The following is an 11,120-nucleotide window of genomic DNA, read 5'->3' on the forward strand; positions in this document are numbered from 1 at the left end:
ACACAGGACCGCTTCAATGATTTGGTTTCGTTTCTGGAAGCCAAACCAAGATGCTCGCAAGTCATGAGCACCTCGACACATATCTTTACTGCTCGTTGCGGTCGGCTATCAAAGTACCAGTATGTGCACAAAGGCAACTTCTCTTCATGAACAAATTCAGTCCAGGTGAAAAGAGGCGCATGCCACAGCACACATCTAGTTCTTGCAGTCAGAAAGGTTTCAAGAGCATATACTGAATCTTGGGCATTTCACATCATAAATGCTGGTGCTACAAAGTGAACAGAGCATAGGAGAGGATCAAATCACCAGGACTTACTTGAACATAATGGACAGAAACGCAGCAGAGAAGAACTACAATAGCTATGACAAATTTTTATACTCTAACGACCTCAAAGGTTATGACAACTGATGGTTAGTCCTGGCTATGTCACATTACATGTCGTAAAAAGGGGAGAAGAAAAAACTTACAGCCTTTGTGATATTTGAGCAGGTATTCCTGTGACCTTTTGTGGAATTAGCATCAGCTATCTTCTGCTTTATCATTCAGCTGCCGATTTCCCTACAAGGCAGCTACTAGCCTACTACAGTCGTCATATATTGGGGCCAAAAGCTTCATCATGATCAGAACACATGCTTCAAATTTACTGAAGAATCCGAAGAAGGCAGTCCAGTATGGGCAGCATGTAGTAACAGGACTCGTCTTGTGGATGATCACGACTGCCTCTTTTTGGCCCCAACCATGGAATCAACAACAATTTACTGCAACATATCCCCCTTGTTGCATATGAAAGGCCAACGCTCTCACGTCGACCAAAAACAAAAACATTCAATCTTCTCTAGCATGTTCCCTATGCGTAATACATGTACAAGCTATTTGCAGCGGCACACGCGATGGAGTTTTCAGTTGGGTGCCACGCAAGATGAAGCAATTTTGTTGAGAGGTCATAAGAATTTCCAATGGCCTCAACGCTTGTATTTTCTCCACCTGCACCATATGAGCTCAGTGGTAAGAAGCAGGCTGGTTCAAAGTTTTACACCAGAACAGTCAATCTAGCATGTGTACATTTTTATTGGAAAAAAAGGGGCCAAGACTGGCTATGAAAGAGAGCCTCTTACCTCTCCTCACGGCACGGGTCAAAGAGGTCAGAGTCCGTGTAGGCCTTGCTGGATTAGAAACCTGATGCCTGTGTGGGTGTCCAATTCCAATGAGAGAATAAATGTTAGAAACATAGTTCACGTAGAGTGCATGTCAGGTTGGTGTCAACATCACATTTTATACTTACTACTACATGGTCATGGTTCACCTATATATTGAATCTAGAATGTTTCACCACCCAACCATCTTTGACACAAGAGCCTCATCATGAGTGAAATGCTCGTTCTTTAAAAGAACGTATGAAACATCAAGCAAATGGAGCAGGAAATTAATCAATTAATTGAGGAGCAAGGGGCTTTGAATTACTCCCTCCATTTTTAAATATATGATGTTTAGGAAAAAGATAATTAGTTAAATTTCTGACATTTAGGGCAACCTAATTATTTAACTAATTAGCTTGTCCTAAACATCTATTTAAAATCGGAGGGAGTATCTTGAACTAGTCCATATACAGGCAGAGTATAACTTAAACCCACTTAGCATACACACTAGTAATATACACAATAGTTGACTAACCTCATGGGATTTCTGCTGGCTTCCAAAGTGGCTGCCTCCGTACTTCCAGGAGCACAACCAAAAACACGAAACAAATTACTGCAATTATGGTGCCACAAGAGTTAACATAAAGAAGTGTTGAATAAATCAACAGCTAGCGATTCTTGCAGCTCATAAAGTGACAATAAGGATGTACCTATAAGAACCAGTAGCAACACGGAGTCCATCCCCACTGAGACAACATTCAAATTTGTCAAAAATTGAATCATTTTCGTATAGATCACAAAGCTACAAAAGATTATGTTAAACAAAGTGTTAGATTACAACAGAACAGGTATTGGTATGGCTCTTTAATTCTCATTCAGATGGTAAAACTTCACCTTAGGCCTTAAGTATTCATGAACTTGGAAAGTTGCAACTGGCCCAGAATCCATGTTGAGATCCCATAACTGAAAGAAAGAAAAACAAATAAATAAATAAATGCATTTGTAGCAGATATGATTTCATCCTGAAAGGCTAACAGTTCTTCATTCCTCAAATTTCATTGTGCAATTATTTATATATTCAGCGAAGAATCAATTGCATGCAAACAAATTTCCATCACTGAGGGTTTAAATAAAAGGTGCATGGTTCCTAGACAGTCAATTGGCTAACATCCCAAAATCACCACAAGATATCATTTGAATCAAGGACAAAAACCATACTGATATTAAAGTGTGCTTAAAGAAAGTTGAATATCAAAGCCAAACAATTTTCTGACAATGATGTTCCACTCGCTTATTCATATTCATAACATCGAAAGATGAGCCCGATATGTTAAGACCTGAGTAAGTTAAAAAGAACAGTAGAAGTTGAACATTTTGACAAGTGAAAGCCAAGAAGGCCTCGCAGATAGCCAGGAACACTCACACACCCACAACACACACGTACACAGTGGAATGGTGCTGCAAATCTTGCTGCCTTTTCTGTTTTCTTCTCTACGTATACACAGCCAAGAGCTACAGTAAAGCCTGAGTTTGAAAGATACTAACTACACCAGTTACTACCTTGATTGGCTTATTATTCTCACCCATGTTATCTAGTCGACCGACTAATCGCGATTAGTCGTGATTAGTCGGGCTTATCGGTCCGGTGACCCCGATAAGGGACACCGAGTAGGTTTGGGCGACTAGTTTTCTAGTCGTCCGACTAGTCGCGATTAGTCGCGCGCCGATCAGGTTGGAAAACGATCGGACTTGAGATTGTTTTGTGGGCTATTTGAGTTGTGGGCCTGGGCCGGTGACGGTTGGCAAGGTGGCCCATTAGGTTTTTGGTATATAGAGGCTGAGACAGAGTTCTGGACAGTTCACAAATCATCTCTCACAAGTAAGTGAAAAATCGACCATCATTGTTGCCTTCATGCTTGCTTTTTATTAAGTAATATGCAGTACATATATCATATCGGTCCTGGGACACATAGGACGACTAGGCAGACGACTAGGACCGACTAGGCTCGACTAATCGGCCTGATCGACGACTAATCGCGACTAGTCGTCTGATCGGTCCCATGGCGACTAGGTCCGACTAGACGATTTGAAAACATGGATTCTCACTAGCTAGCAGCTCGAAATCTGTTAACCAAATACCATGAACCTGGACATTAGCAAGTACCAGGACAGATACACGTGCAAAGGTTACTGCTAACAAGTGTTTCCTGGTAATTTTTTTTCTCGAAAGCGCAGGAGAACTACGTTTCATTATATTAAGAAGAAGAAAGGGGGAACCTCCCCCCCAAAAGGGTTACAGAAATGGACTGTAACACTCCCTAAGTACAGAAAACTCTTTCTACTCTACTAAAAACCACAACGGGACCAAAGCTAGACCGGACCCCCCCAATATTAGGAGGTCGCAGGAGCCAGGGCAAGGAGGAAGGAAACTCCTCTAGCCCCAGCAAAAGACCACTGATGCAGATCTTCCCTAGTTGCCGACAATAGACTGTTTAAGTTAGGAACAGCCCCATCAAAGACACCAATTTCGGTGATTCCACAAATAAATAAATAAATGCATTTGTTTCCTGGTAATCAAATTGATGTTTTTAGCCACCTTACGCAAAATTCATATAGAGCAAGACACTAAGAAATTCAACAGATGAGACAATACGTCCCCTGCGAACCTTGAGAGTCATATAATCACGACTAAGAATGTGTCTTCCGTCCCTTGCAAACTTTATATCTGAAACTGATGTGATTATCTCTGTAAAAAAGGATCTTGATCCAGGTGCATCATGCTCCTCAAATCTATATAAGATACCCCAGTTAAATCAGATGATAACATGAAATTTTAGCGATATAAATTGACTAAAAATGTCTGCAGCCATTGGAAATGGTAATTTTATTAAGCACTGCCTTCTAACAATGATAAATACTACTCAAGAAGTTCAAGGGAATTACTAACAGTTTAGCATGGTTGTCACACAGTGCTGACTGTCGCAGGTCAATAAGCCGGATAGTACCCTTTGAGCTACTATATGCTAGTGTGTTACAATGAGTTGGATGGAACTCCGCACATGTAATCACCTCTGAAATTTCACAGAATTATGCAATGGTTGTCACCACATAATAAGAATGAAACCAGCAGGAATTGCGTGAGAGAATAAATTAACACTGATGAATATCTATTAACAGAAACAGCCAGAGGTGTCACACAACCAGACAACAAACAAAGTTTGCTATCCAGATGCAAGTGCATTATTTTTGTTTTCGCACAGAAAAAGCTTATACATGTTTATCTTCTGCATCTAATTATGGTTTTTCCATAAAGCAACTACTGTGTTCCTAAATTTCTCACCTGAAAAGTACCAACTATCAAAAGTTGATATAGCAAATCAACACAGAACTGCTAAGTAGCATATTAACATATAGCTCAGAGAGGTGATTGACTGTTTGATACAGAAGTTGGCAAGTTCAGAGAATTGTGCGTTCCCAATCCATCTCCGATCTATGCTCTCTATCATGGTCAAATTTGACCCCACACATATAGGAGTTGCAGTAAGTAGATGTGATGCAGATTTGCTACTCCAACCATATTTAAAAGTCGCAGGGATGAAAAATATATATGTATACTTTTATGACCGTCAAATTTCATATTATGTAACACCTGCACCATGTCAATGCTTGCAGGGTAAAACATGAAGGCACAAAAACCTTACAATGCTTACTTTGTGGTCCATCCAAGTCCACTAATCAAGAAATCTACTTGAGTGCCAATCTACCAACTTAATAACATTGCATGTTCAACATTTACAACAAACCCGCAGCTCGCTCATAAATAGACATCAGACTGAGAAAGTTTACCGGTTAGATCCTCCATGTTTGCAGGTTTCACGTCAACAATGTTAAAGCTCTGATTGCTAATTTCCAGATTCCACAGGTTTATTCGCAGATCATCTGCTGATATGAATGTTTCGCCATCGCTGTAAGTAAAACAAAGTGAGAACTCGGCCACTATAGTAATCAACCCAGACAGTAAAGTATAAGTTACAGAAAACTCAGCCATGTGAATCATCAAACACATAGAAGTTCACATTACTCTAAACAGCAATAACTTCTTATTTATCAAGAACAAATTATGCTTCTTTGGTTCGATGCAACTGAAAGCCTTCTTGTATATTACATGAAGTCATTAACCACATCATCAAGTACAGAAGATGGCAATGCCACCGGACAGGATTTACTGATTATACACAGCATAGCTACTATGAATCATGCACCTATAAAACCAGATAAACAATGATATCTCTTAGGCAATACAAGCAATTATTCGGGAAATACACAAAATACAGAACAAAAAGGGATCAATCATGAAATGGGGATGACTAGATGGAAAAAGAAGTGGGCAGGGAGGTCAAGCATCGCTACTACTGTATACATTTGGATCTGCAGCAAACACTGGGGATGACTAGATGAAAAGGGAAGAAGTGAAGCAGCAGCCACAGATAAGGATCATGTAAACCTAGGACTTCACTCTTCAGTGTTTTGATGTGGAATAAGCTGGACCCAACAGGTAAGGGACCCGTTTGTTTCAACTTCTGGCCGATTTTGAAGGCTCAATTTTGGGAAATCCAAAAATCAGATGCCTCCCAGAATTGAGAATCGAGAGCCCAACTGATTATGGATTTTCGATTCTAGATTCTGGGAGTCATCTGACTTTTGGGTTTCTCAAAATCGGCCAAAAGCGGAAACAAACAGGGCCAAGGAAACTCCTCCTTTGTTTGCTCTACATTTTGCTGAATTTTTTTCAAACCCCACAGTCCAATAATCTCATAAAAAGAACTGACATGCTTTTTTTTTCTATCGAACACGTAGAAGGGCTGCATACCATTATATTAAAGAAGGGTAGAGATCCGATTACACATACAGTTAGTTTTTTCCCGGTCCAATTGTGTGAGCCATCTTTGAAGCAAACTGACCTGGGGAGGTCACTGATTCTGTTTTCCCCAGTTTAAATAATTGTTAGGTCTTGTATTACATTTAAATTGAGAGGTCCATTGAAATATGTCAAAAAGAGTATGCACTAAAAAAACAAATTAAAGAAGACAGTATAGAAGATAAACTAAATACACATATGTTTGCAGATTAAGATTTAGTTAGTCATCCATAATATCGTGAAGGAAGCTAACCTATTATTTGAAATGGAATTAATATGGTAGTCATGAGCATGTGCATATACACGTCGGCATCTCGCAACATGGTTCAAGTCTTGGCCTGTAACCTGCATACATAGTAAAGGAATCTACTCAGACTTCTCTATGATATTAATCATAGTTTGTTAGAAAAAACATCTACTGGTATCGTGTCATAGTACTGTATTGCATATGCAAGTGCTACTGATGCATCATGCTGTACAGCACTAGAGATAATGGATAAAGTGGGTTAAGTACAACCACCACAGGCAAACGCAATGATGCGCATCCTCCAGGAGGAAATGACATATTGTTGTTTGGATGGTACAACTTTTCTGAGCATCCACCATTTGGAAGAAGAGCTTTGCAGCTATTGGTACCCAGACTAGAAGTTGAACCATTGCCTGAACTTTGGGAGGTATCCAAATTCATCACTGAAACTCGTTTCACTTTTTTCTCTTGAACCTAGAGAATATCAAAGCACCAAGGCAACATCATTGCATATATTATGCTTGCATTTGCCAATAATGAAAAAGTATAAAAGGTCAAGCAATAGCACTGCACGATATTGAAACAGTAAAGATGAAAATGCATGATTGAGATCAGAAATTTTAATAGATAATGTTCGTGAATATATTCCTGTTCATGTGGAAAAAGACTGAAGAAAAAAACATGTCAAGCTGCATTAAGGTACCATGAATATGTTTTGAACTACATAATAGATATAACTCCCAGACATAACAACTAATAAGTCTTGTCTAAGAAAACGATAGGAGATCCATGAAGTCATAACCATAAACCAATTAGAAACTTCTTCTATCCTTACCTTCCAATACTTGATTGTCTTGTCATTTGTAGACAAGAGAAAAAGTGCATTGTTGGTTGTTTGGCACCACTTGATCTTGTTGATCTTCTCCTCTATTTCCAAACTTTTTAGGTAGTCAAACTACATAAATTGCACAGAAATCAGAATAAAATATTAACAGTTTCACGTATACAAATGCAAATAGCTTCACTTAGGATGCAGCATGCAGTATGTATGATTTTATGCTGCCGTCTCTGGTAAACTAATCCGGAGCTCGTACAAACTCCCCCTAAGTGGCATTGAAAACTTTGGTAAAAAGTTTAAACCATAAGACAGCCACAGCAACTGTTGATGTCGCTAATGTGTATGCCACAGCAACTGTTGATGTCGCTAATGTGTAGCTTTTGATCGCTGATTTCGCACACTCATGATAGAGAAAATAAAATAAAAGTTTGAAGATCAAACTTTCCATAACAAAACTTCTAGGACCTTTTTCCATTTTTCTATCAAAACTAAAAGTGCTACTTGGCTAGTATTGTGTAAATTAGAAATCAAAACAGTATAATTACATGCAATCTAAAAATGGCCCTTATTCATGGATAATGTATTGAAAACCTTGCAAGGCAGCCATGTTTTTGCACATTACTATCTTTAATTTCATAATCATCAATCTAGTTGTTTGCCTCTAATGGTACAAATGAACTAGTCTCCTGCTAAGCAACAAATAACTCAGTTGATACATTGTATTTGGCAGTTAAAATGGAAAAATGGAAAAGGAAAGGTTGACACTTTTTACTTTTTTAGTACTACTTCAATTTCTTTATATCAGGACTACTACAGCGTGCATGTGTTCCAATATCCAGACTGTGTGATATTTGATTAAATATTTGTTTAACAATGTCTAGGCACTATACGATACAGTATCATTTTATTCATATCCGAAAGCAGTTTCCAATTACCAAAATTTTAGTTCCGTAGACACTATAATAAGAGAAATTGGCAGTCGAAGTGTTGTAGACCATGCTAAATCAAACCACGCCTTACATACTAAATTGGAGGGAGTAGCAAGTAATCTACCAAAGAGAACATAATGCATGGGCATGAAATCATTACTCAATTTCCTCCAAATTCATTATGTAAAGTATGTCAATCCTTTTAAATTTGAACATGTGATTCTGGTAGAAATTTGTCACAAAACAAAGTAAGCAGTGATCTTTGATGTATCATTTCCATCAAAATTCCTAAGAAATCGTCCAAGTCAGATCTGGTTGAGACATTAAGGTCACTGACATTCATGAACAAGTACTATTGCCATTTTAAGACCCACATACCTCAGGTTCATGACTCTGAAATTCGGTCCTGTAGCGGAACTCAGGATGCCTAGCAACCGGGTAGTCTTGCCTCTCAAGTTCTCTTCGACTAGCACTCTGCATGAACATTAAAACAATGGGCACAAGAGATTTAAGCAAGAAAAATACAGAACTTATATACAGAAGTACTTACATCCCCAGAGTCCGTTCTTTCAAATAAAACCACACGTCCACCTCTATCTCCAGTGGCAAGATGATCACCAGATTTGTCAAACTCAATTGCAGATATTATATCCACTGGAACAAGTAACAATATGATCAAGAATTCAAGATACAAACTGAGTTGACTGGTGAACAAATCAAGCCATCAAAACACATATCAAGTGAAATGAATAAGACAAAAAAAAACATAAGTCATTTAGATTTATTAGCATAAAGAAGAATTCCCCTTTTCCCCTCAACTCTAATCTGTGACTAATTCTCATCATAAGCTTCAATGCTGTCTAATTTTATGTGCCCAGATGGTCAATCTTGTGTTGATTTTATAAGGAAAGTGGTAAAGCTGGGATTATGGATCCAGAAAGTGGAATTTGGGATCCTAAGATCAAAAGGGGAAGGGGGGAGAAATCATGGCAATTGCTGGGAAAATTTAATATTGTTCAATTTATCTTTGTGAACTGACTGTGATAATTTCTCAGGTTTTGTCCATCAGTGCACAGTAATTAAAACCATATAGAAAAGGGTGCTGCACAAAATAGCAGTATTTGGAAACATGTTGTGATAGTTTTCGAAAAAAAAGAAACATGCTGTGATAGGTAACTCGATTAGTTGAAGAGATCAACCAAACATGGTATCATAGAACTATTTGTAGAACTAGAAAAAAGTCTGCCTGACACTTTATATGAGCATCCAAACTGTACATTCCCCTCTATGTATCAATGGCTTTGGTAGCAAATCAAATCGTATAGTGAACAGGACCACTAGATGCTACTATGTTCCGGATGGGAGGCTGCACATGGACAACAACAGTTAAATTGTTGAAACAAGAGCATAAAAGATGAATGAGCAATTCAAAATTCAGCAAACGGCAAGGCTGGACTGGAACAGTGACATGCTTGTACCCTCAATTGAAATAAGCTCTAGGTTATAGGCTAGTAGGAAAAGGAATATAACACACTGTGATCACTGATCAACTTTTTCATAGACATAAAAATGAGAGATTTTAGAGGCGTATATAAATGCACGTTGCTTTTCCTCAACAATTATAATATTCAAATAAACACCATATCTCAACACAAAACCACAGCAAAACTGAAAAGCTATCACATGATCCCACATGCGCCTAAAGAGCAAGACCCAGGGGAAGTCAGGTAAACTGATAGGAAGCATCCTTTGTGCACTCAACATGCTTCTCAGCCCAACCCACTATCAAATGCTCGGGATGTTATGGTGCAGCTTAATCTTTATAGCAAATTACAGAAGACATACAGCTCAAAACCAAAGATAAAACCCATCTGCCCAGTGTATTCAGAAAAACTGCATACTGAATCCTTTGCAACAAGATATTCCAAAATACTCATTACTGTAGACACCTCTGCAACAAACATATGGTTTGTGCAGCCACATGCCAGAAGCTCATAAATTTACTACTAGATTATCATAAGACCATAAGAAAACCTCAAGGAAACCAACTGCCCAATTCCCCAACAGACAATGAGAATCCAAGTTTGAATTTTTGAACAATGTGCTAGTATACCATGTTGCATATCACTGGCAACATTTTCTACAAATTCATCCCGCACTCCTAGTTCAATGTAATTCCTCATGCATATAACCATTTGCCAAATACTGAACACACCAATCTGTTGGAGCTAAATTACATGGCAAAGCCCGGACTAATTGCTCGAACCAGACAAAGTTAAACCAAGTACCAAAACATGGCAGCTGTGCTCGCCCGGTCAAGTGGTACTGAATCACGGTTAAGACGCCGCGAGCGTAGCATTTCCTACAACGCAACAAAGCGAGCGCTTCAACACCCAAATCACCGCAAAAGCCTCCCCACGGTTCGCAGTCACCCGCGCGGCCCATCGAACCCGCGGCGCCGACACGGCCGCCACCGCGTAAACCCACCGGACCGAGCAGATCTCGCGGGGGCGAGACGGAACCGGAGCCGGGCACGGGAGGCCCGCGGCGGGCTTCATTACCTTCCTGCACGTCCGCGCCCGCCGCGCGCTCGCCGAAGACCTGCGCGAACCGCCACTCCAGCGGCTGCGGCTGCTCCTGCACCGACTCCGCCGCCGCCGCCGCAGCAGCAGCAGCTGCCGCCTCGGGGCGGTCGTCGGAGGACATGGGCTCCCGCTCCATGGGCGTCGCCTCCGCCGGCGTCACGACACCATGGCTGCGCCGGGGGGATCTCGGGTACGGGAGGCGGGCGGCCGGAGGCTCGCGGGGGGGGGGGGGGGGGGGGGGTTCTAGAAGAATGGCGGGGGAGGCGGCCAGCGGGATGAAGTGGAGACTGGAGACGCAGCAGCGAGCGAGGGCGAGCCTGGTGGCGACTGGCGAGTCGTGCCGGTCGACCGGCGGCGCGCACCTGTATATTATTTCGTTGGCAAAATAGCCAACATGACACCATCATCCTCAACTTTCTTCCAAATGAGCCAATTTAGTCCTCAAATTTTTCATACTCATTGCATC

At 40.4% G+C, this 11,120-nt stretch overlaps 1 protein-coding gene across 1 annotated transcript; it reads right to left on the bottom strand.

Moving 5' to 3' along the window:
* Nucleotides 1–230: 230 nt before the first annotated feature.
* LOC120694593 (serine/threonine protein phosphatase 2A 55 kDa regulatory subunit B beta isoform-like) lies at nucleotides 231–10,915 on the bottom strand. The gene is made up of 14 exons (XM_039977777.1): nucleotides 10,631–10,915; nucleotides 8,620–8,723; nucleotides 8,448–8,543; nucleotides 7,138–7,257; nucleotides 6,573–6,776; nucleotides 6,309–6,400; nucleotides 4,984–5,102; nucleotides 4,085–4,208; nucleotides 3,804–3,927; nucleotides 2,032–2,100; nucleotides 1,848–1,939; nucleotides 1,673–1,750; nucleotides 1,117–1,184; nucleotides 231–985 (listed from the first exon to the last, which is right to left on the bottom strand). The coding sequence occupies exons 1-14, from the start codon at nucleotides 10,788–10,790 to the stop codon at nucleotides 849–851; spliced, it is 1,587 nt and encodes a 528-aa protein (XP_039833711.1). The 5' UTR covers nucleotides 10,791–10,915; the 3' UTR covers nucleotides 231–848.
* Nucleotides 10,916–11,120: the final 205 nt, after the last annotated feature.

Source organism: Panicum virgatum, chromosome 1K, assembly GCF_016808335.1.
Source record: "Panicum virgatum strain AP13 chromosome 1K, P.virgatum_v5, whole genome shotgun sequence".
Taxonomy (NCBI): Eukaryota; Viridiplantae; Streptophyta; class Magnoliopsida; order Poales; family Poaceae; genus Panicum; species Panicum virgatum.

Coding starts and splice junctions, on each gene's coding strand:
- LOC120694593 (XM_039977777.1), bottom strand. CDS start 10,790: ATGGAGCGGGAGCCCATGTCCTCCGACGACCGCCCCGAGGCGGCAGCT. Junction 6,777..7,137: donor AGACAATCAAGTATTGGAAG/GTAAGGATAGAA, acceptor GATATTCTCTAG/GTTCAAGAGAAAAAAGTGAA. Junction 5,103..6,308: donor AATTCCATTTCAAATAATAG/GTTAGCTTCCTT, acceptor TTTTACTTACAG/CGATGGCGAAACATTCATAT.